The sequence below is a fragment of the Myripristis murdjan genome, chromosome 12 (assembly GCF_902150065.1).
Source record: "Myripristis murdjan chromosome 12, fMyrMur1.1, whole genome shotgun sequence".
Classification (NCBI taxonomy): Eukaryota; Metazoa; Chordata; class Actinopteri; order Holocentriformes; family Holocentridae; genus Myripristis; species Myripristis murdjan.
The window spans coordinates 26,438,449-26,463,982 of record NC_043991.1 but is presented as its reverse complement, the minus strand read 5'-3'; the positions used below and the strand labels follow the sequence as shown (position 1 = coordinate 26,463,982).

Genomic DNA, 25,534 nt, shown 5'->3' with positions numbered 1-25,534 from the left:
AGAGGTTACGCAGTACTGCCTAATTATTATTCAAGACGGAGCGCGTTGATTGGTCGCCGTGTTGATTGACGTCCCAGGCCACTCTCGGGCAAAAATCCCCATAGCTCCTCATACTGTGGTGTCTGCTCCCGCAAAAAAAAGAAAATACTGTGGCAGAATTTCTGCTGTGTCTCGAGGAAACTAATGAAATCACCTGGATGACGGATAAAGTTAAGGTCGGATCCCTCGAGCCGTTCTACTTTTCTCTGTAAAAAGTTGTTTAGGGGGACTTTCTTTCAGACTGGTGGTTTTATCCCGAAGTCCAGATCCGGCGGATTGCCTCTGATCTCGAAGTTCCCAAGATGAGCCTCGATCCGCTGGCCGGGAAACTTTCTGTAAGTAAACACGATGATAGCCCGCTGCTTTGCGTGATTTGATCGAAATGGCATTCCCTTTGCTTAAGAAGGAGCTTTTTTATTTATTTATTTATTTCCTTATCCAAATCCCGATCATGTCTTCTGAACGCACGTAGCCTCGGACATCTTCACGTTAGGTAATGCTGTTGCTGCCTTGGTACACTTGGTAAACTATGTAGCCAAATGTTTAAGACACTGAAACACTATGAAACAACACCCCGATGTACTTAATGAACAGCACGGCGAAGAGTTTATGTTGCACTGGCGTCAAGTCGCGATTGTCACATTGCGGTGAAAGTCAGAGCAGACAAAAGTTCCAGTCTTATGGGAGCTGTGCTGGGACATGGGAGCTCAAATCACGGCCAGGCCTGAGAACCAGTGCTTAACAATTTCCACAGCCTTTTTATTAGCCCCAAACCTCCTTTCCGCATTATTCATAATAGTGTATATTTTCTGTGTGGGGTGGCTTTAAGTGAAGTGCTGTAATTGCTGTAATTGTCTTTGTTGATTTTACACTGATGGTTGCCTGTGATGCCTTGTTGTCTGTGTGGTGAAGTCCATGTGTTGGACCGCTCATTGTCCTAACATAACAGTCATCATGTGTGTGGGGACATGATGCTGTCACGCCGTGCAGAGGCTCAGTACACCATGATCCTGCTTGTGAGTAATTAGTGTGGCCGCTGTGCAGTGCAGTCACAGCCTGCCATGCCATGCAGTGCACTTCACTCACACAGAGGCAGCGAAATGTGTGATGATTATGACGGATGGTTTTGTAACATATCTCAACATACATAATAACATAATTAGTTTGAGCAGAAAAAACCAAACCAAAACAAGAAACTTCAGATTTTTCTGCCCTGGTTATGGAATCAAAGCTGTAATCAGAAGTTTCTGCCAGTAAAAAAGTTGATTCCGCTCAGAGTTTGACAGAGATATCCACTCAGATCTCTGCTGTTGGTTTGTGCAACAACAATGCCTGTCTGGTAAATGCCTTTAAAATGTCACCATTTAAAATTGGCCTTCGGATTAATATGTAATTGATAGATTTTCTGATGTGAGTGTTGAAGTTTTCTAATGGACAACCAGCAGTGCAACAGTAGGCCCATCTCACATTTCAGCTCTATATATAGTGCAGGATTAACAATATGGTAGTGTGTCAGTTTTAGATAAGAAGTTGAGGGGGAAAAAAAACAAAAAAAACATCAAAGTTCATCGTGACAGGGCAGATTTCACTTTGGTTTTGCTTGTGGCCATACCGACAAGGAACCATTGAACAATGCCGCTTTGGCACGGATCTGCAATATTGCCATCAATCAGAGCTAAGTGGATAGAAATGTAGCCTGTAAGGTAAAGGGCGAGATCTGCTGATCCGCCCGCAGCTTTAGAGTTGGTTTCCACTTGTTGTGAGATCTGTGTGTTTTAAGCCATGCAGTGTTCCATTACTGAACACACACATTTACTTTTCTGGGTGGCAATGTCAATGTTTATCTCTTCTGTAAACCACAGAACATTCTGGAGGGCCTCCCCACCAGGGCCTGCTGCTGTGGGACTATGAGAAGCAATCCCTCCCCCCCATCCCCAAACGCACTGAAATTGCCCAAGTGTACGTGCCGGCCCTTCGGTAAACTTCCTGTCTGGTATACACAGATTTGCTGATATTAGTGGCATCAATCCGGTGCTGAGAATTGTCGTGCCTATGCAGATTTACACTAGATGTTATCTGCCGTTGCTTACTGTTACGACTGGGTGTGGGTTCACACAGGAAATATCCCGCTCCGTCTCTGCGGACAGCACAGACAACGACAGGACAAACATCTGAGACAAGTGGGGGCCGAGGCGTATAGCTGGAGACGCAGCCGTGCTGTCCCCTCAGGGGGCCCTGTCCACCGCAGCGTTACTGCTGTGGCTTTATTTCTACACGGTAACCATGTGAGACGTCAAAAACCACGCCGCCGCGGTCGAGAAGCTACATGGGCACCGAATGATGCAACACGTTGTAATCTGCTGTAATCTCCAGTGCCACGCCGGGAGCCTGTTCATATCTGTTGAGACTTTTTTTTTATTAAACAAGGCTCCTAGTCACAAGAGTCGTTTTGGGCTCCAGCGATGGCTGCTTACATTAAGAACATTAAGAGATGTTTCTCTCTATTCTTTCACAGATCTAATATTATGAAACGCTGTTGTGACACATAATCTGTTTTGATGGTGACTCACCTTCCTATTGTTAGAGACGTGTTTGTTTGCTCCTCGGAGGCAGGGACACCTGGTTTTATGGGTTTACACGCTACACCCACTGAAGTGATGCAAGTCATACCAAACAAGGGATCGTCTGTTCTTAGATGAGTAATCACAGATTGATTTGGTAAACATCTCGGGTAGTTATGTTTGTTACTACAAATCAGATTACCGCTCCATGCAGCTCTATCTATCTATCTATCTCTCTCTCTCTCTATCCACACAAAAAAATGAGGACAAGACAATGTGATGTTTATGCATTTTAGACTTACAACTGTAAAAAAAAAAAAAGAAGAAAAGAATAATGAAAGCTACATACACAACAGTATATCCATACAGTAGTTATATACAGGCGCCATGGTTACATGACATAACATGAAAGCACAAATTATGTTTGCCTAAGGTGTTACTCAATATTGCTGCTATATCCTCCGAGCTCCTGGGCTGAAGAGGAGATCACAGTCCAAGTGTTGAGTCTTAAAAGAAGCCCAACCTTTGTCCAGAACGGACAAAGAATGGACTCCTGTTTACAGAGACATAAATTCCAGCTCGTGATGGTCACTTAGTTCCTTTTTGACCTGTCACACCGGCCACATATTCTACATTTTTGCTGAGGCGTGTTTATGGAGAGATCTATAAACTGTCGGTGCTTCAAGGCCTTTTTTTTTTCTCTCTCTCTCTCTCCACACAAAGGCGAGCTTTAATGGACCTAATGCGATTGTCTCTGGAGGGTTGGGGTTAACCTTAACCCCAGCTAAGGTGACGGATTCCTGCACATATTTTAATCTATTAGTCATCCTCTCGCGCTCATTTCATTCTCTCCCTCCTGGAGTCGTCTTGTGAGCCGGGAGTTGTTATTCAGCTCCGCTCTTGTTCTGGAAAATTAGATTGGTCTGCCGAGAATCTGCAAAAGGCTAGGGTGAGGTTAAGCGCATCTTCACACAGATCTCTTAAATTCAATTTGATAACCGACGCTGAAATCCAATGTCCTCGCCATGGGTTACCTATTTTCCAATAAGTAAACAAGCGTACATGACTCATTTGTCTTTTAAAGGCAGTGATGTGTACGTTCATGACATCAGCAAACCAGCCTTTGCAGCCGCAGAGCCTCTCTCCCCGCCCCCCCCCAAACCTAAAACACGAACACGATGGAAAACGTGTCTCGCGCCGCACCTGTTTACGACTCTTTGACTGACCTGTTAAACTTTCAGCGATCTTCTCTTACTGTCACCCAGACAACAACAACTACAGTTTAATGTGGTCTGTCAGTGTCAGGCTGTCAGTAATCTCACCAGCCACAAGTGTGTGTGGCTCAGAACAGGAAATTCACTAGCACTCACGTCATCACCGAAATTTTTTTTTCCTTTTTTTTTTTTTCTGGTATGAATGTGAATGCCACCTAACCTGCTTGTGGTACGCACACCGTCACACATTGGTCCTAATCAGTGAAGCAAACCTCCTGAGGAAACTCCGTGTGTGTGTGTGTGTGTGCGTGCGTGCGTGTCGTGGAGCTGCAGCTTCCCTGAGTTATAAATACCAAGCCTGGCGGATATGTTGTGGGTCTAATCGGGTCCCGGGCCTGCTCTGAGACAGGCCGCTGTGGAGAGAACAGTGCCGAGCTGAACCCTGCATGAAGCCTCGGCATTGTCTCGAGCTTCCTGTGCTCCCTGAGAGGAGGGGGCCGCCGCTTTTCACACGCTCCCACTCGTACGCTGCGTGTGTGCTCGTGCGCTCCATTGTGTGCGCGCCGGCGCGTGCACGCATGCGTGACTGCGTGTGCCCGAGAACGTACTCCTTGGTATGTGTGTGTGTGTGTGTGTTTCATGTGCACTCCGCAGTATGCGTGTTTGCGGTGTCAGAGCTCTGTTCAGTGGAAATGTGAGTAATCCTCTTCTCATTGAACAGCGTCATAATGATGAATGTACACTTATTGTCAGTGCTTTGGCAAGTGACACTTGGTTGTCTTGACATTAGCTGGTTGTTTGCTTGCACAGGATGTCAGCATAGTTTAATAATAACGATAACACTTCACCAGACTGGGTATATATTTCCACTGTGCTTTCTGCCTGGTATGTGGCATATGTTTTCATAGTCCACTTTATCATTAGCTGCATTCACATGGATCCTAATATCGCACTAATAATCAGAATAATATCCCAATCAGAATAAAAATGTCTATTGTAACCACCTCATTTGGAAGAAACTGGCCTGATCTGAAAGAACTTAAAATCAGCTTGAATGGGCTGGTGTAAACCTTTAATCTGGGCATTTCTCTCTGTTTGGAATAAATACACTGCAAAAAGTCAAAATCTTACCAAGAGTATTTGTCTTATTTCAAGTAAAAATGTCTTATTTCTAGTCAAAATATCTCATTACACTTAAAATAAGACATGATCATCTCAGAAATAACTTGTCTTTAGACAATTTTCACTTGTTTCAAGTGAAAATTTACTTGAAACAAGTTAAAATTTGCTAGAAACAAGAAACAAATTCTGCCAATGGAACAAGCAAATTTTTACTTGTGACACAAGTGAACAAGTAAAAATTTGCTTGTTCCATTGGCTAATTTTCACTTGTTTCAAGTAAATTTTCACTTGAAACAGGTGAAAATTGTCTAAAGACAAGTTATTTCTGAGCTGATCATGTCTTATTTTAAGTGTAATGAGATATTTTGACTAGAAATAAGACATTTTTACTTGTAATAAGACAAATAATCTTGGTAAGATTTGACTTTTTGCAGTGCCTAATATCGCACTAATAATCAGAATAATATAAAAATGCCTATTATAACCACCTCATTTGGAAGAAACTGGCCTGATCAGAAAGAACTTAAAATCAGCTTGAATGGGCTGGTGTAAACATTTAATCTGGGCATTTCTCTCTGTTTGGAATAAATATAATCTTTCTGCGTATGTAACATTAGGTGACATGACGAGTTAGAAAAACACAACTGGCCTGTGGCTGGTACAACTGCTTTTTTTTTTTTTTTTAAGATTGAATATTTAAAAGATTGCTGAATGCCTCCATGGCCAAAAGGCTCGACTTGTTCACACAAGTTGCTTGAAAAGCTGAACGAAGCCGGAATCCACCTGTTGATCGGCCAAGAGAAACGTCTGAAGGCTGCTCATTCCGAGGCTGAAAGTCAAAAATGGCAAACGTGGTTCTCACCCAGCCTGTATGATATTTAGATTTACAGCAGATTAGACGCTTCCTGGCAGGGCGGAGCCACTGTGCACATGTCAGAAAAAGAAAAAAAAACGTATTCTGATTAAACGCTTTGGGGCTCGTAAACACACGTCTTATCAGATCACTTTATTTAGCATCCATGTAAACAGTTAAGATGGCATCAGAATCAGAATGGCTTCGACTGGGTTGTACATGCAACCGCGGCGACCGGCTGGTGTGCGGCCTGAGAGCCGTCTGAACACCACTTACCACCAAGAAAACAAGAATTATCGTCAACAATTTGTCGAGAAAACACAACAGCGAGGGCAAGATAATGAGCAGAAATGTCGAACGCTGTAGAATCCAATGTGAAACCTCTGTGTTATTCTTGTGGCTTTGCAAATCGAGTCCAGTAGGAAGCAGGGAATCGCCTCTAATCTGTGTATCAGGCCAGCTTTGAGCTTTTCAGTTGACAATGAGATTAGATGTTGACTCAGAGGATTTATGAAGTGTTTGTCCAGGCCGCTCTGGCATCAAAATGAGCTTCATAGGAAAGCTTAGCTGGAAAGCAGAGAGCCTGCCCTGATTTCCATAAAATGATCACTGCCGCTATCACAGTCACCTCTTCAATATGGGATGGGGGGGGGGGGTCACTTTGTTACTAATGGGTAAGTGGTTAATGTTCAGCAATCCAGCCTGAGCTGTGCTAAGGTACAGAGAACACACATTTGAACTTTAATTCCAATATTTAACTTATGAAGTGATATTTAACTTATGCAGTGTTGCAAATCAAAAGCTGTGTTGTTTTTTTAAAAAAAAAAAAAAAACATCCACTCTTTCAGCCTGTCATGTGCTAGAGAGCCCTTTAATGTTATCAGGGTACAAATCGCCGGATTCCTTAATGCAGCGTGGAAATAATGCAATAATGGTCCGGGATCTGTGTGAGCCTAATTGGTTGTTGGCTCAGGCCGTCCCGCTGCTGAACATCGGTGGAGCGATTTCGAAATTGTTTTCAAAAAGTTTTGCTGAAAAGCGCCCGGAGCACTACCGAATTCATCGCATGAGATGCATAGTGTCTTGAATTTGCCCTTTAAAGTTGAGAGAAGTAGTGTGAGTACACGTGACCTAAATTGAGAAGCTGTTTGGTGCGTTGGTTATTATCCAGCATTGCATTCGAGTTATGTGGAGCAATATTTTCACTCAGTGTAATCTAAACTAACCCTCTCTGTCCACGTTCTCCTGGAGGGTGGGTGTTACTGTACCCTTAGTATCACAAATGTCCCTCAGAGATAATGGATGAAAGAATAGGAGTGGCTAATGGGAAAAGCATGATATGGAGGGTCAGGTCCCACTGCGGAACCACTGTGGAACCGGAGTGTAATGAGGTACAGCATGCCACTCCTTATCAGACATCTATGATTGAAATCATCTGTCCTATATGAAATAAACCAGCCCCCTTTTGTTTGTGTGTGCATGTGCATGTACACGTGTGTGTATCTGCATGCCCCCGAGTGTTTGTGTGTGTGTGCGCGAGTGCATATTTTTTTTTTTTTTGTCTGTCCATTTTTATAATGGAGTTCACTGTAATTCCTCCAGGGATGTGGAGCAAAAACACGCCCCTGTAAATGGCCCATTGATAAGCCAGGTCGACTGAAAGGATGTCCTGTCGTTTAGTCACAAACACAATCTCAGTGTACATGGCATGTGCGCATTTTGTGCCAAGGCAATTTGGAAGAACCCAGGGCTTTGAGAGGAAGCGGAGGGCCGCTACTGCTGTCAGATGAACAGTGGGGGCCCTCACTGTTACATTGTCCTTACATTAGTTTAACTTGCGTCCACACAAGCGCAGCACTAACCTATCGTTCACGTTGGCCCAAAGCGCGACACAATAGGACACTGTTTGGCCCTATAATCTGCGGCCAGGCCCACTCATTGTGAGCAGGATGGAGAAGACTGTGAAGTGGACTGTACCACTCCAGCTAGTGTTGGAGAGGTGCCAGGGATTGTGGGTTTGGAGGGCTTTCTACACTGAGGTTACGGTCACTCCAGTCTTCCTCCTGACTAGGTCTTAGAGGTAAAGCTAAGCCACATTGCGGCTGCCCGTAGTGTTTTTGTATACAGTTCATTTATTTGTATATAGTGCGGTAGCCATAGGCACGTGTGTGGACAACTATTGACTGTGTTGCCCATTTCCTTTTTTATGCAAAGGCTGTATTTACAAGATTCAGCACATTCAACTATACTGAACTGTATTTGTTAAAAAAGAATGGGCCGACTTTGTCACACAGAGAGAGTTTTGCAGTCCCACAGAGCTCTCTCTTTCTAAACCATGCTTGATGTCAGTGGCAAATTCCAGTTGTTATTTTTTTCCCCTATAAAATGGCCTTGACTCCTCTTTGGGGCAACGCTCAGCTGCTGAGCTGAACGTGTCGGCCTGTGAGGGAGGTGCACCTGGGAGTCTCGTGAATCACAGGCCCCGCAATGAGCTGAGAGCGGATATGATGCCATATTATTACTCCAACATAGTCTCATAAAATTTCGTGAATGAGCGCAAGGTCTGTAACACAGAGCGATGCTTGAGGGACACAAGATGTCTTTAGATGAGAAAATTAACATCATGGTTAAGGTTAGGCAACAAAAACAAGGTATTAGAGGTTAGGGAGAGACCTTGGTAATGATTGAATAAGAAAAAAAAAAAAAAAACATGAGCTAAAAACAAACTTCAATCCTGGTAAGAATCTTGTGGTGTGATTTGGGAATTGGACCCACACTGCAAAAAGTCAAAATCTTACCAAGAGTATTTGTCTTATTTCAAGTAAAAATGTCTTATTTCTAGTCAAAATATCTCATTTTACTTACTTTACTTACTTTTTACTTGTTCACTTGTGTCACAAGTAAAAATTTGCTTGTTCCATTGGCAGAATATGTTTCTTGTTTCTAGCAAATTTGAACTTGTTTCAAGTAAATTTTCACTTGAAACAGGTGAAAATTGTCTAAAGACAAGTCATTTCTGAGCTGATCATGTCTTATTTTAAGTGTAATGAGATATTTTGACTAGAAATAAGACATTTTGACTTGAAATAAGACAAATAATCTTGGTAAGATTTGACTTTTTGCAGTGCAGGGGCAAATGACACACACACACACACACACACACACACACACACACACTTCTCCAATGCAATTTCAGTGTCAGCTGGTATTCAACCTGTCTCCAGTCATGCATCCTTCACCTCATTTTTTTCACGTTGCAAAAAGTATTTTTCTCACTTTTCATGCTTGAGTGCTTAAATGCATGACATCGCATTCATTTCATGAAATTTTAAAGAGATCAGGCTGCTTTAGTCTTTCTCTGCATCTTCATTGTCAACAAAGCACCCGAGTTTTTAGTTGAGAATGGCCATGATCACCTATTGGCCTCCTAATGCTTGCTTATGCTGTCTCTTGTCTCACAGCGTAACCACTTTGCTCCTGTGTGGAATCACAAGTGCAGAATCACCTCGAGTTGAGTTAAGCAATCCGAGTCCTATTTTTTCCACCTCTTTTTCCTTTCCACTGCCTCCTAGTGCGCGCATGCTTGTAGGCATGGGTTTTTCTCCATTGCCTTTTCACACGGCCCTCTCCTCAGTCTCACTTCAATTCCACTTCTCCTCACATCCCCCACCCCACAGTCACACACAATGTATTCAAGTCTTGGACTCACCCTGTCATGCAAGCTAGTCCCCCCTCTCTCATTTTATCTCCCTCCCCTTTCCTTCTCTCTTCTGCCGCCGCCCCCCCACCCACCCCCCCTCCTCAGAATGTTTGGATAGATCTAAATGGTGTGATTGTGAGCGCTCTGCCGGCCGTCTGCCCCTCCACGTCTGCCTCTCAGCGTCTTTGGAAAGTCTGACGTGAGCAGAGGGGAGAGAGAGGAAGAAGGGAAAGGGAGAGCGAGGGGAAACTTCTTTTGAACAACAAGGCATGGCCGCCGTCCAGAGAGCCGAGCCGAGCCGAGCGTCGGGAGCCGGCCTCCGCTTCACTCTGTCCCTCTCTCTCTCTCTGTACCTCCGTCTATCTGCCGTCAGGTTCCCTCTCTCTCTCTTTCTCTCTCTCTTTTACACAGACACACACTGACGCTCTCTATCCTACCCTTTCCCCCTCGCAGACTCCCATGCCGTCCTCGCTGTCTCACGTTCTCGCTCGCACACTACCCTCCCTTTTCTCCTTTCTGCCTCTCAATGCGGCTCTAACCTGTCCTTTTCTCCTCCCGTCTCTATTAGGAGCGGGGGGGCTGGGACACAGGGAGAGACAAAACCCACCCCGAAAAACCGGGCTTCTCCCTTTGCACAGGAGGTGTCGCGTTGCGTTCGAGGCGCTTCGCGGCGGTGTCGCATGTCGCGCCATTCAAAGAGCCGGGGTTTAAGAATGTGGGTCATTTGAAGTAGAGGCACTAAAGTGTGTTGTTTGCCAGTGAATGGGGCCTTCTCACATTGACATGGTGAAAAGCGTGTGAATAAACACCAGCGCCCGGGGGCCTCACTAAAGTGTTCGGGCTGTATTCTTCCCGGGACCCCACCTATACAAGCCCGTTATTATCTAGCACATGAATGGATTACGGGAATCACATTTGATATGGGCCCCCGCGCCGGTGTTCGCTCGGATCCCTTATCGAACCCGTTCTATATATGCGCCGCTTTAGGTCGTGGATTGTCTGCGTTTCCACGAATTTCATGAAATAATTGCGTTAGGCCAGGTTTGCCCCGTCGTAGCACATGCAGTTTTTCGCCGAGCCCCGCGTCGTCCGCACACGGGGGGTTTGTTTTCGCCCCGCAGTCCCGACAGAGCCGCGCGGCCTCTCTTAATTGCCTTCCCACGGCAGATGTTCGCATCAGATGGTTCAAATTAAGGCCTAGATTGCTCACACAAGGTTTCTTATGAAAATACAAACTCTCCTCTCTGCTCTTTTTCATCTTCATGTGCATGTGAGTGGGCGACTCTGTATACTGTGGATGCCAGGGGCGGCCTTAATGACTTCGGAGCCTCAGGCCGACGCAGGCATGGGCCCCCTCCACATCCCTATATCTCTCTCTCCCCTCGGCGGCGGCTGCGCTCGATGTGGCGCCGCTCTGCTCATTTTTTTTTTTTTTTTTTTTTTTACATAAGAGGGTGTGAGGGTGTCGAGCGACGGAGCCGGAGTTCAAGCCGTCAGCTGGTTTGGGAATCACATGATCGAGGCCCCACGTGAAGCGGCGGTCGCGTAAACAATACTTCTAAACCAACGTGTGTTTTATCAGCAAACTTTTCAGATTTAAACAAAAAAGTCTGCAAGGCCGATTGCATTTCAGGTGGTACGTTTCAGGACAAAATTCAATATCCCCCCCTCATTGTCAGCCGTGCGCTTTGTGTTTTTTCTTCTTTGTGTCTTTTTGTGATGTCCCCGCCTGTCTCACCACCTTGTCCAAGTGGAGGCATGGGCTGACCCGGCATTCAAAAGGAGTGCCAGCCTCGCCGCCGGGCATATCTGGCGTTCAAAGAAAGTGCAGCCGATCGTTATTTATTCAATCAGACCTGCTTGCGCTCAATCAGACCGCGTGCGCGTTCAGGGACAGATTTACAAAGAGAGTTGCGCTGCGCCTGTGGGCGTCGCCAATTTAATGCCTCGTCTCCTCTAGAACTGGTATGAAAATGAGCACAGCTGCAAATTCCCCGATCGCCATGTGACCGGCGCTGTGTCGATGCCCACTATGCTTTATTTGGAAAGACATGCTCGTTTTTGGGCCGGTGGGATCCACTGAACGTGTTCGGCTCGTTCATTGTGAAAGGCCTGTTTCATGGCAAGGAAACTGACAGAGCAAACACAAAGCACAACCCTATGGAGAGGAAAAACAATGCTTCATGTATTTATGTCAGTTTTATGTGGGGAAACAAAAAAAAAAAAAAACACATCTACCTTGACCCTGCAGAGCAGAGGAGCTCACCTCAGGGAAATCCATGAATTTTTGAAATGCATTATTTCTTAAGGAAAAACTTTATGAGGTGTTTATGTGGCACTCGGTGGCCTGGGACGTGCTGACCTTTGCCTCGTGGTAAATTCTGCCTGTGTTGGATGCACACAAATGATGAAAATCCTTTTCTCTCCTCTCTCTCTTCCCACCCTGTCCCGCTTACTCTCCCCACCCCTTTCCTCCCCCCGCTTGCCTTCCTCTTGTCTTTTCGTCCCTGACCCCTGTGACACAGATGTTGGTGGCCGTGCTGTCTGTCGGGCTGGTGGGTTGCGTGGCGGAGCTCGGCCCGGCGTCTCAGTGGTCCAATGAAGACTACCGAAACCAGACGCTCCGTCAGCACAGGACCTGCGTGGAGAACCAGCAGTACTTGCACCAGGGACTGTGCTGCCTCAACTGTCAAGCGGGTAAGAAGAATCGCAACAGACTCAGCTGATCCGTAACAGATCCACATGCAGATCCAGATGCAGCTATAAACCAGTGCAGGTCCACATGCACGGGCCCAATGGGACCAAACCAAGAACAACCTGAAACTCCTTCTGACCAGTAAATGTTCCTGTAAGCCAGGATCATGAGCTCAAGTGCAGACGAGAGCCGACATCATGAATGACATTTTCCACAGGAGTCAAGGATGGAATTGAGTTACATAAAAAAAAAAAAAAAAAAAAAAAAAAAAAGTAGAAATGATCTTGTTTGTGTTTCTTGCTGCATTAAGATTGACCAGTGTTTTATAGCGTGGATGAATCCTAAAGCAACAAAACAATGAATATATGGACTAAACTGAGTCCATCGCTCATTGTCATTGTAATTCAATTCACTGTAAAGACAAGTGGCTTGCAGGACAATGAGGTGCACGTTTCCTAGAGACACATCACAGACAGGCTGAACCGTTATCAGGCTGTATTAACACATGTAGGGGATGGTCATAAAACTAAAGTTACATCGTGGAGCCGAAAACAGACTCCAGCAGTGTGAGAAACTCATTAACCCGTACCCCGAGTGATACCGCAGGCCAGTTTCTTAAATATTTGCTCTCTGGCCAGGAAAATATCCAGGAGGACAAACTGCTCCGATGCAGAAAGTCGGAGTGGTGGAGAAAGTGAAGCAAAGTCTAAAATAACAATTTCTTGACTGCTTTGTGTCAATTTAATGTATCAGATCTTCTTAAATTAGCAGTTTAGTTGATCAAATTGGATCAGGCTGTTGATTAGTTTTTGTAGCTGAAAACTCAGTTGGCCAGGATGCAGTTGCTCCCTGCTGTTTTAATCATCTCATTCTTTCAGTACAGGAAATAGATGTTTTCTCACTTGTTTGTTCATAACTTACAGACGTATTCTTTGACGTATTGCTTCATAAATACATTTGAAGTTGGCTCACACTGCAAAAAGTCAAATCTTACCAAGATCATTTGTCTTATTTCAAGTAAAAATGTCTTATTTCTAGTCAAAATATCTCATTACACTTAAAATAAGACATAATCACCTCAGAAGTAACTTGTCTTTAGACAATTTTCACTTGTTTCAAGTGGAAATTTACTTGAAACAACTTAAAATCAGCTTGAAACAAGAAACAAATTCTGCCAATGGAACAAGCAAATTTTTACTTGTTCACTTGTGTCTCAAGTAAAAATTTGCTTGTTCCATGTTGCTCCATGTTTCAAGTAGATTTTCACTTGAAACAAGTGAAAATTGTCTAAAGACAAGTTATTTCTGAGCTGATCATGTCTTATTTTAAGTGTAATGAGATATTTTGACTAGAAATAAGACATTTTGACTTGAAATAAGACAAATACTCCTGGTAAGATTTTGACTTTTTGCAGTGCATTTAAAAGCACAGTCACTCGTGCTGCGTGTCTGAGAAGGCTTTCGGGGGAAACCTCAAATGCAGCGCTGACCCTGGACCTGACGCTCACTCACCAAGAGCGCTTGTAAATCGACCCGCTTTCCGTTATCGAACACCTGCAGCTGGACAGGTAGATAGCAGGTTTACTGTAACAACACAGCACGCCTGTACAGTCAGCAACGTACACACCGCCGAGGCCAAAAGTACAGAGGAATTCATTAGACACAGATTAAACAGGACATCGATACGTGCCTGTGCCTCGTGACGGCAAACTGTTTTTGTCAGGATGCACCACTGTGCTCGCTTTTGTCGTCTGCTTTGCTGCATTAATGTGCTTTGTTTAATCGTTCTTTCCCAAAAGCCACTTTAGATATTCAGTGACGTGAACTGCTCTGGTGGGAACGTTTTTTTTCTGTTTGTTTTTTTCTTCATCACCGTCGTGGTTATTATAAACACTTTTCAGTCTGGATGGATAGTGAAGATCACTTCTACCCACCCTCAGTTTGTGATTTTAACCCTCCTATTATGTTTGGGGTCAATTTGACCCCAGCCAACATTTAACGTCTCTAAATGAATGATTAACATCTTTTTTTTTTGCTTCATATTTAATGAGTGTTCTTAATGTAATGGGCACTACCGGGTAAAGATGAAATTGACATGATGTCCTGTACACACTTTGTAACACATCGGTTATAAATAACAAAAATCTGTACTTAGAAATAATATAAAGCCATTAAAACACCAAAAATTAAAATTTCTTTCCAATTTTAGGTCAATCAGTGAGATTTTATAGTGATTTGCATATTTTTCCATTGTCACATAATAGGAATACTGGATGTATAAGTGGGGGTGGGAGGGAGTTATGTTTTATTTAAAGGGCTACTTAGGTAATCAACAAAGAAACATAAAGTACTTGACACATAAACTTTGGTAACAATTTTAGTTATAATAATTTTTGTGGAGGTTTAAACTGCTGAGGTCAAATTGACCCCAAACATAAAAGATGTTCAAAAATGTGAACATAACAAGAGGGTTAAAAAAAAGCTTCTGAAATCCTCAAAAACCCGACTACATTATCAATACCCTCAGTGTGACGTTAAATGCTTAATGCAGCAATTCTTTACCCTCCATCACTTTTTACAGCATCTTGTTTTTTCCTGTTTGTGCATCAGATAAGTCCTGGAAACACATGAGCACTGAGTGCTCCTCTTCCTGGAATGCATGAAATGAGTGTGAAAACGATAAGCCTGAATTACAACCAATATTTTAGATCAGATCACTTTGTAATTCAGTAAACAACTTCCTGAGCCGAGTTATGGGTCATGCACAGAACCCAGCGTGCACGCTCAGAGCTAAAAGTAGAATTTGAGCCGTTATTTATTTTTTCATTTTTTAAATTTTTTTTTGTATTGTCAGGCACCTTTGTGCAGAAAGCCTGCGAAAAAGACCAAGAGCAAGGGACCTGCCTGCCCTGCGAGCACGGCCAGACCTACACGGAGCACTCCAACGGGATGAACCGCTGCCTGCCCTGCACACACTGCCGCACAGGTAACCAGACCCTCTGTCTCTCTCTGTGCTTCTTTTATCCCGGTCACCAAAAGCGTACGGCTGTCTGCATGTCCAAAATGATCATAAGCTTTTTTTCTTGCTTTAATTTAGCCCTTTACCTTTTTCTAAATCCAGGTCATTTGAGACACTCAGCCATTCAGTTTTTGCTAGATATTGTTGAGGGGAAGTTAATCTGATCTCATGATGTTACATGGAGCAGCAGGGCGTGTCTTTTTTCTTTTTCTTTTTTTTTTTTTTTTTTTGTGTGTGTGTGTGTGTTGTTTTGTTTTGTGTCACACACTGAGCGCGAGTGTGTTCCGTGTCCCGGGAGGCTCAGCCTGTGTGTCTGTCTCACCTGTCTGCGCTGGGTGTGGCTGCGTCCCATTGTCTCACCCACACTGGGCGTCTTTGTGCCCTGTGAAAGGCTCGGGGCTCCAGAAAAGAGACTACTGTTACATAGGATGTGTTTTGTGCTTTTCCCATTGAGCTTTTAAGAACGCCTTTCACGTGGTTCGCTCCAGTTTAAAGGCATTTATAACCCCGTAATAATTAATAGGAACATGTTAGGAAATAGCGACGGATCTGTGCCTTTAAACCCTTTTCTGTGCATCTCAAGTTGCCGTTGCTGAATAACGCCATTGAAAGCGTCGAATGCACGGTTATTTTTATTTTTAATGAGGGTCACTCGTCCTCGCTCTGTTTGCTATTTGAATCCTCTCCCCCCTTGTCGTGTTCCAGTACAGTCGGAGCAGAGCATAATTACGCAACAACGTAATTGTGCTCATAATAACAACATATCTTTGTCACTCCGTAGCGACGGCTGGTTTTATGCAGCAGTCTCTGTTCTGGACAGCGTTTGTGTCACGATTGTTTTCTTCCTTCGGCACAGCATGCAGGAAGCAAAGCCGAGGCGCAGCGTTACCAGCGGCGTGTAAAATAGCTCAACAGCCGGAAAAGCGTTAAGTGAGGAGGTCAAGCTCTCAGCGCAAAAACAAAACAAGCGAACCTCTTCGCCTGTTCAGACATACAAAGAAATGTGACAGAAATAGAGTGCATGACGCCACTGAATTTCTGGTTTCTTTGGTTTACAGCCTCGTGTTTATTTTTAACTAAAATTTAGAACATTTTAGATTTTCAGAAATGTTCATACTCTGATGCATTATGGAAGGTATTGTCAGTCCAAATGTCTTGCACACCCAGTCGAGCAATCAGAGTCCATTTGCACCCATAGAGTTCTGTGGCTGTTTGAGTGTGTAGGCTTTACCTTTTTAAGAATAAATCTCACAAAAAAAAAAAAAAAAAAACAACTTCTTATTATCCTTGTGCTTTCATATCACCTCACACTGCAAAAACTCAAAATCTTACCAAGATTATTTGTCTTATTTCAAGTCAAAAATGTCTTATTTCTAGTCAAAATATCTCATTACACTTAAAATAAGACATGGTCACCTCAGAAGTAACTTGTTTTTAGACAATTGTCTCTTGTTTCAAGTGAAAATTTGCTTGTTTCACTGGCAAAATTTGTTTCTTGTGTCTAGCTAATTTTCACTTATTTCAAGTGAATTTTCACTTGAAACAAGTGAAAATTGTCTAAAAACAATTTACTTCTGAGGTGATCATGTCTTATTTTAAGTGTAATGAGATATTTTGACTAGAAATAAGATATTTTTACTTGAAATAAGACAAATAATCTTGGTAAGATTTTGCGTTTTTGCAGTGCATGCTGCAAGCTCATTGGTTAAAAATACACTGTAGGAAAATCTGCACCGTGTCTTCTCCTTTACAGAGTTTTCAGTCTCTGGTTTTGGCTTGAAAAAGGAAAAAGGAATAAGATCAGGTGCATTTTCTGAAGATGATGGGAATTTAATTGCTGAAAAAGCAAAGCAGTGGTGTGTGTTTGTTTGTTTGTTTGTTTGTATGTTTGTTTGTTCGCATGCACATGTGAATAAATTCACCTTGTATCAAGGATGCAAACTAGGGAAACAAAAAAAGGCTATTACCCACTGGAAATGTAAATCCCAGATAATGCAAATGAAGCAACATGTGGGTGAGTAGTTTTCATGCCTCTCTCCCAGTGTTTTCCCAGATTTCCTCTCTCCCATTCGTTCTCATATTTTCATCAAATTTCAGATTCCCTCCATTTACTATAGTTGCACTACACATGCAGTTTTATTTTTATTGGAAAAGTGCATGTAAGCTTTGGCGGTAGCCTCTGAGCTCTGCCAGCACCACAGACACCAAGAGCGCGTCTGCGTCAGACTTGTCGTGATTTCAGCCTCACACTCGCCTGGTCAGCCACACTGATTTGATGTGTCTACCCAAGCCCGTTCACCGCAATTCATTTCCAATGAGAGCCGTCCAGAAATCATATTTCCATCTGTTTTGACAGACAGGAAGTTCAACCCTGTTGGACCTTATCTGGATGGAGAGATTCCTCAGACTCCACTTCGCCGTGTTGAGGCCTTTCCACAGGCGTAACTCAGACGGCAGGCAAATCAGATTTGTTTCTCTAATGCAAAGATCTTATGGAAGTAACGCAGAAAGACACTTTGAAATCCAATTTGGGCGGCCAGAACGTCTGGATGTGTGGAAATCCAATTGGAATTGCATTTCAAACACCTACAAATGTGCCTTGGATCTTCACAGAAAACACTTTTCATGTGGTTTTCGGTGGTCCAGGCTTTCAAAAATCAGTCTGGGTACAATCCGGATGTGCCAACAAAACAGATTTGGGCTGGCAGTCTGAACAAGGCCTGAGTTTGCTTTGATAAAGTAGCGAAATGTCTTCCTGCATTCCTGTTTGGTTAAGTATTGTCACCTGTGTCCTGTTAACCCAGTCTGCTAGCCCCGCCCCCCTTGCGTTTCCCCAGCCTATCAGCTCCCTGTGTCCGCTACCTGTGTCTCCCCTTTGTCTGCTTGTGTTACAGTAAGTGGCCTTGTGTGTGTGTGTCCAGGTCAGATGCTGTCAGTGTTGCCCGGTCCCTCACTCCGGCTGCCTCTAGCCCTACAGTCTGAGCCTCTCTCCACGTGACACACACACACACACACTGTCTGTGGCTCAAACTGAGAATCCGCCATGCACACCAACCCTTTGCTGTATGACTCATCAGCAAAGGATTACAAAAATGCGGTTTTGAATGGAGGAAGAATAGCAGAATGTTTAAAGTCTGTGTTTAAAGTCTTTTTTTTTTTTTTTTAAGTTTATACTTCACATTCTGTCTCTTTTTTTTCTATAAGTTGCACCATTATGTGCAACCCCTATGTGGTATGAATTCTTCTTACCGTACTTGTGCTGCACCCACCGAGTTCTCACAGCCAGGCAACCCAGACGCACGCCTTCCGAAAACGTTCGTGTCCGTGCAGGTCGAGCCGAATAAAGTCAATCAAGTATGAAAAAAAAACTGGCTGCATTGTAATCCACTGCACTAAACATCTCAACGACTGACCTCAGGCCTTCGTTTTGAGTCTACAATGTGAAGAGCAAACGCCGAGACAAAGGCCAGCTTGTGGCACCACCAGGTCATACGTTGAATTAACCGGTCAGAGCGTAATAGCCATCCACTTGCATCTCATTTACATGTAATACAATCAATGCATTAGTCAGATCAACCAATCAAAGTATCATCTTTTGGATAATGAACCTAATCGGCATTATTACATTGTGTTTTGTTTTGTTTTCACACAGTGACTGACAGCTTGTGCACGCACAGTTTTGCGGCGGCGTCACCTTCACTTTTTATTAAATCTCGTCTTGATGAGCCGGCTGCTTGGCCTGTCCTCACCCCGAAACGCCGTCAGAGGCATCTCCGTTTGGGACAGCAGGCAATTTGCCTCCCTCAGTTTAAAGTAGAATTGTCCCAAAGCGCATGTCGTTTAGCTGCTTATATCAGGAGGGCTTTGTTTCCAATTTTAGGTCGATTACTTAGAAGCAGGATCCACCAAAACAAATGCTATTTGTGTGTTTTTCTGAAATTTCCTAACATGTAATAGGGCATTAACCTCAGTCAGTGAAACACACAGGCGCACACTCGTTGTTAACATAGAAAGCCTCTTTCTGAAGTAGACAGCACCAGAGTCGGCTGCAGAAATAACTCCATGTCTTCAATATGGCCCCAGTGTTGAATTATTTAAGGTTGTTTTGCATTGTTGTGTGTGTTGTGTGTGCATGTGTGTGTGTTTTCTGTGTTTGGGGAGGTCATTTTTTTTTTTTTTTTTTTTTTTTTTTTTTTTTTGGCCCACCAAACATCCAGACGGCTCCGCAGTTGGTTCTCACTCATGAGCAGCCTCTTCCACACCCAGCACTGCTCACACCTACACTGCTGGACAGTGGTCCCTCGCTATAACGCGGTTCACCTTTCGCGGCCTCGCAGTTTCGCGGATTTTTTTTTAGTGCAATTTTGCATGCTTTTTTTTTTTTTTAATACTTTTTTTTCTGCAAAGGTTTGAACTTTGAGAGTGTTTAAACAAGAGAAAAAAGTGAGAAAATGTTAATGTTAATGCCTGTCTGAGCCTTAAAACATCTATAATAATTGTAAAAAAATAAAGCTGACTACTTCGCGGATTTCGCCTATTGCGGGTTATTTTTAGAACGTAACTCCCGCGATTAACGAGGGACCACTGTACTTTAATTACTCTAAAATGTGCTATCATTTCAATCATTTCTCTCCTCCCTCCTGAGAATCGTGTCTCTGCTAAGCTATGCCATCATATGTAAGAAGAGTCTTCTCTTTGTCGTGAGCTAGATTTCCTTGTTTTTAACCCCAACTGGCAACCAGAGTCCCTGGCCACTCTCTTTGGCCTGTTGTACTCTTTTACTACCAACACCTAAGTCTCTAGGGCTTGGCAATATGTTGATATTATATAGATACTATAATGGGACTGGATATAGTGTGGGATTTACAGTGATATGGCATGAGTGTTGTGTTTTCCTGGATTAAAAGGCTGCGTTACAATAAAGGCAGACAGTTTTCTGAACCTAATAGGCTGTCGGAGCTGCTATATTATTTGCCTCTACCTGCATGGTCATCATATCTACATTACTAATGATTGTTTATTAAAAAAAAAAAAAAAAAAAATCTTGTGCGTGCAAATATCTTGAAATCACCAACAGTCATCCCTATAATACTGGCACACTTTGAATACTGAGGTTTGTGTGTGTGTGTTGATACAAGAGAATATTTGCCAATACACTTGAGATTATCCACGTGCATTCAATATATTTATATTTGATATGCATCAAATATTTCGTTTGATGACTCACTATGTGCTTGCTTATTTGACTAGCACTTTCACAGTGAGTCGTTTCTGCTGTTGTGGACTAGAGGCCCACCAGATTTATGTCACACCATCACTGGCTTGATAGACACGCAGCATTTTACACTAGCAGTTAAAATTATATGTTTCCCCCGTCTTAACCACCATAACCTTACCCCTCTCTCTTCCTCCTCCTCCCTGTCCACAGATGAGACTGAGACCAAGCCCTGCACCAGGACCACAGACACCAAGTGCCAGTGCAAGGCGGGCACGTTCTGTGTGCCCGATCAGGCCTGCGAGGTCTGCAAACGCTGTGCCAAGTGAGTGTCACTTTGACCGGCGCTCAGTGCCGATCCTCAGGACCGCTCGTCTGTCCCGCCAGGCACTCAGCTGCAAAGACAGCGCTTTTACTCTTCCATTCAGTGTGTTTTGGTTTTTACATCATTTCAGTACATTTAAATCAAGCCTGGGCCGGTTTAAATTTGCCTTTTTGTTGTTTGCACTCCAGGTGTAAACCCGGGGAGGAGGAGGTGAAGAAGTGCACGCCCTTCTCTAACACCGTGTGCAGGAAACACACCGTGTCTCCCACCCAGGCCTCCCCGGCCCCTCCGACGCCGGCCCCCAGCTCTCCAGAGAACATCGGTACATCAGTGATTTCATCTCATTTGGCCTATTTTCAGCAGAGTTTTGTGAAAAGTCTTTTGCTCAAATGTGATTTTGGTTTTGTAAATGATTTGTGTTCATTTTTTATTTTTGTGTCTTCCAGTTGTTCCTCTGGTCATCGTACCAATCATCCTCTGCGTTATTGGATTTGTGGTGTTTTTTCTCAAGCGGCGGCCGTGTGACGGACCATGTGAGTTCATCCCATGTACCTTTGCGGTGTGTCGTGGTCTGTTTTGCTTATCAACAAGTGCTTTTCTAATGCTGTTTATCCGCTGTTACACAGGTTCAAAGAGCCATTGTGATTCCAGTGAAATTGTGAAGATTCCCATTGTGAGTTACAGCTTTTTTTTGGTTTGGTTTTAATCCAATCTCTTGACTTTTTATGCTTTTAAAAGGCTTTAGTTACTGCTTTTGATCTGTAGGCTTTGAATTGACTGTTCTCCATCCGCCTCCCACCTTCTCATTAGGATGAGAGTGGACCAACGCCAGAGGAAAGGCAGAATAATCAGAACGCAGGTCTGGAGGGGGAGGAGTCCCGCCCGGAGTCACGGCCCCTGCTGCAGGAGACCCAGGCCGGGATGAGCAAGGCTTCCCCTCCCCTCGAGGACGAGGACCGGGGCCTGGGGGACAGTTTGCCCAACACAACCAGTTCCTCCCAAACCAGCCTGTCAGCCCTGCCCACAGCGGCGTCTTCGGGCAGCTCCCCGCATCAGAGCCCCGCCGCCGAGAGAGTGCAGCCCACGGGCATGGTGAGAGGAGCTGGAGGGAGGGAATGAAAGTGCCTGTCAGGGGGAAAGAGAGAGAAAAAGCACATGAAAGAGAGTCAGAAATAAGAGATACACTGCAAAAAAACGCAAAATCTTACCAAGATTATTTGTCTTATTTCAAGTCAAAAATGTCTTATTACTAGTCAAAATATCTCATTACACTTAAAATAAGACATGATCACCTCAGAAGTAAATTGTTTTTAGACAATTGTCTCTTGTTTCAAGTGAAAATTTGCTTGAAACAAGTGAAAATTTGCTTGTTTCATTGACAAAATTTGTTTCTTGTTTCTAGCTAATTTTCACTTATTTCAAGTGAGTTTTCACTTTTTCCACTGGCAAATTTTGCCAATGAAACAAGCAAATTTTCACTTGTTTCAAGTGAATTTTCATTTGAAACAATTGAAAATTGTCTAAAAACAATTTACTTCTGAGGTGATCATGTCTTATTTTAAGTGTAATGAGATATTTCGACTAGAAATAAGACATTTTTGACTTGAAATAAGACAAATAATCTTGGTAAGATTTTGAGTTTTTGCAGTGTAGAGAGGCCTGTGTTTGCACACATACACATGGACTAATAACAAAATCGTCAAGGTTTAATATTTCTGCATTTTGTATTGATTTCATTCTCAGTTTAACCTTTTCCGAGGTTTTTAACACTGCTTTTGTGACTGTTTTCATCTTCCAGGACGATCCTCTGCAGCACCGATTAGTGCCACTGCTCGGTAAGAGAGGGAGGGAGGGAGGGAGGGAGGGAAATCTCTGCACTTGCACATTTTCACTCATTCCACATTTCTTGACGCTGTTCGTCACGTGCCACTTTCACGGCACGAGCAGCTGCATCAGAGAGCGCTGTGGCATGCGCGCCGCAGTTCATGTCAGTCCACAGTGAAGTGAAACAAACGGCATCTCCACAAGGTCTCTCTTCATATTATCTGGATGGCAGATTGATCTCATGAGAGTCAGGCCATCTCAAATCCTTCAGGGGATATACAGATGATTTTTTTTTTCTTTTTCTTGAGCTGATATGACTTAGAACGTTTTTTTGAACCTCCTGTTAAAATATTTTGCTATCCTCAAGAAAATGTGGTGCGAGAGGCTATAATACACACATTTTTTTCAGTTTACTTGTCTTCTGTCTGTGTTCATAAGTTAACAGCCTCATGATTTCTGTTCTTTTCAACCACTTTGCTCAGATGTAACATGTCACGTCACTTTTTGAGCGTCTGCTGTTTACATACGATCCGTCATGACGGCGCGCGTCAGAACCAACAGCTGTTAAAACAGCGAAGCGCCTCTGAATTGGACCGTACACGAAAAACAAAACCCGGAATGATCAGCAGAGGAGCGAGACAGCGTCTGAGCCAGCTCGCAAGAGACACGCTGAAGGAATGAGCGCCGCAACAAAACATGACGGGCCCATCGCTCACAGCTGAAATTTGTCTCTAAACCTCCTCCTCCTTTTAGTTTGTCTTTAAAACACCGACATGAAAGGTCATACAGGGTCGGATTAGGCTCCGCTTTGATAATCAGTCTTTCCCCGTCGGTGGTTTTGTGTTTGCACAGTATTTCCTGACCGGAGAAAGTCGGGTCTGATATCAAGACTGAAGTGTCAGCTCATTAAACTCCATTTCCATCTTCAGTCTACATTGATTGATTGATTGATTTTCTTTTATTTAAGTGTCGCGCTTCACTCAGGAGCCCAGCCCATATGGACTTACAAGACACTGTTGCACACATTACAAACCCATGCTCAAACACACAACAAACAAACTACACATTAAAGTAAATCAGGAATACAGAGTCAAATCCAAAACCAGGCACCTCCAAAATATACCCCTCAAATTATGTATCAGTTAAACAAAATGTGCTGCCTTCTGTTCCAGGCCTTGGAAATAAAAATTTGCAGTCTTAAATACGTCAGCATTAAAGAGCCATTTCAATTTGTGGCCATCATCTTACCGTCCGTTTCCTCCTTTCACTGCAAAAACGCAAAATCTTACGAAGATTATTTCAAGTCAAAAATTTCTTATTTCTAGTGAAAATATCTCATTACACTTAAAATAAGACATGATCACCTCAGAAGTAACTTGTTTTTAGACAATTTTCACTTGTTTCAAGTGAAAATTCACTTGAAATAAGTGAAAATTTGCTTGTTTCATCGGCAAAATTTGCCAGTGGAAAAAGTGAAAATTCACTTGAAATAAGTGAAAATTAGCTAGAAACAAGAAACAAATTTTGCCAATGAAACAAGCAAATTTTCACTTGAAACAAGAGACAATTGTCTAAAAACAATTTACTTCTGAGGTGATCATGTCTTATTTTAAGTGCAATGAGATATTTTGACTAGGAATAAGACATTTTTGACTTGAAATAAGACAAATAATCTTGGTAAGATTTTGAGTTTTTGCAGTGTTGTCAGCGCCAGCAAGCATCAGCGTGAAGTATTTGACTGACGTAGGCGGTGCGTGCAGGTGCATTGTTCCAAAGAATGTGGTGGTTGATGTCGTGACGTGATGCACGCCGTGTGTGTTAGTCATCAGTCACAGCTCCACTGAGATACAGGCTGGTGTACCGGCAGAAAAAGCACATGTAGTTGAACATCCACAGTTGCCATGTGTAAGCAGTAAAAGTGTAGTGCCAGCTGTGTTTTTAATCACCTGAAATATCTGACTTGTTTTTTTGTTTTTTTGTTTTTTTTCAAGGATCAGAAAAGTCCCTGAGGAAGAGCTTCGACTTGTTCGATGAGTATCTGGACGTCCGGATCCACAACAAGTTCTTCAGAATGATCGGCGTCAGCGACAACCACATTCGGATCGCGGAGAGCTCCCCCCCTGGCGACAAGGTGTATGAACTGCTGAAGAACTGGATGCAGCGGGAGGGGCTCAAGGCCGACATCAACAATTTGTTGGACGCCTTGCTAAGCATGGACCAGCGGCGCTCGGCGGAGAGCATCGCCTCCGCCGCCCTCCAGAAGGGCTACTACAAGCACGCCGACACGGCCTGAAACGCCCCACGCGGCGCGCGGAGGGGGGGGGGGCCGCAGACGACGTGAAAGTGAAGTACTTCTTGCAAGGACAACTAAAGCACACAGACACTGTTGGTGGACATTGTCTCTGGAGAACAGGCTTACCTCTTATTGGCTCATACGCCATGCATTTGAAAGCCAGTAGTAAAAGAAAAAGAAAAAGAAAAACACAAAAAAGGGGAAGGACGAGTCATGTTGATCATTGTTCTAAGAATGTGGACTACTCGCTAAAAAAAAAAAAAAAAAAAAAAAAAAAAAAAGTGCGCGGTGACACTGAAAAAGAAAAAGCACAAAAAAAAAACGTGGTCCTTGGTAACAACATTGCCACCAAAGACGACCACGAATGTGTTTTTCAAAAATTTAAAAAAAAAATCAAAATGTAAGGAGTAGAATAACATGAAGGTGTCAGCTTCCACAAGAAGAAATGTCTGTGTTTTCTTTTTTTTTTTTTTTTAAAGGCTTTAACAAGGCAAATATGCGGCCACATAAGCTCAGACGTCTCTCGGCCTGTGTGCCGCTCACCTGGTCCCGAAAGCCAGACCTTTGAGCTGAGGGCATATGCCAATACACTACCTTGAGACAAGGATATACACTGGTTTGTAGGAGTGGCATTAGCCATGTCACTGATACTGTGCCCTACTTGATGCACTGACC

The 25,534-nt window shown here is 43.5% G+C and overlaps 1 protein-coding gene across 1 annotated transcript; it reads left to right on the top strand.

The window, feature by feature from the left end:
- The first annotated feature begins 79 nt into the window (after positions 1-79).
- On the top strand, positions 80-25,331 carry tnfrsfa (tumor necrosis factor receptor superfamily, member a). Its single transcript, XM_030065888.1, has 10 exons — positions 80-374; positions 12,015-12,186; positions 15,038-15,169; positions 20,631-20,742; positions 20,931-21,064; positions 21,189-21,275; positions 21,369-21,415; positions 21,553-21,834; positions 22,541-22,577; positions 24,558-25,331. The coding sequence occupies exons 1-10, from the start codon at positions 342-344 to the stop codon at positions 24,857-24,859; spliced, it is 1,338 nt and encodes a 445-aa protein (XP_029921748.1). The 5' UTR covers positions 80-341; the 3' UTR covers positions 24,860-25,331.
- The last annotated feature ends 203 nt before the right edge of the window (positions 25,332-25,534 follow it).

Bases quoted from the DNA above. Each gene is read 5' to 3' on its own strand.
- tnfrsfa (XM_030065888.1), top strand. From the start codon at position 342: ATGAGCCTCGATCCGCTGGCCGGGAAACTTTCT. The intron at 15,170-20,630 runs GTAACCAGACCC...CCCTGTCCACAG, and splicing joins CTGCACACACTGCCGCACAG to ATGAGACTGAGACCAAGCCC. The intron at 21,416-21,552 runs GTGAGTTACAGC...CCTTCTCATTAG, and splicing joins AAATTGTGAAGATTCCCATT to GATGAGAGTGGACCAACGCC.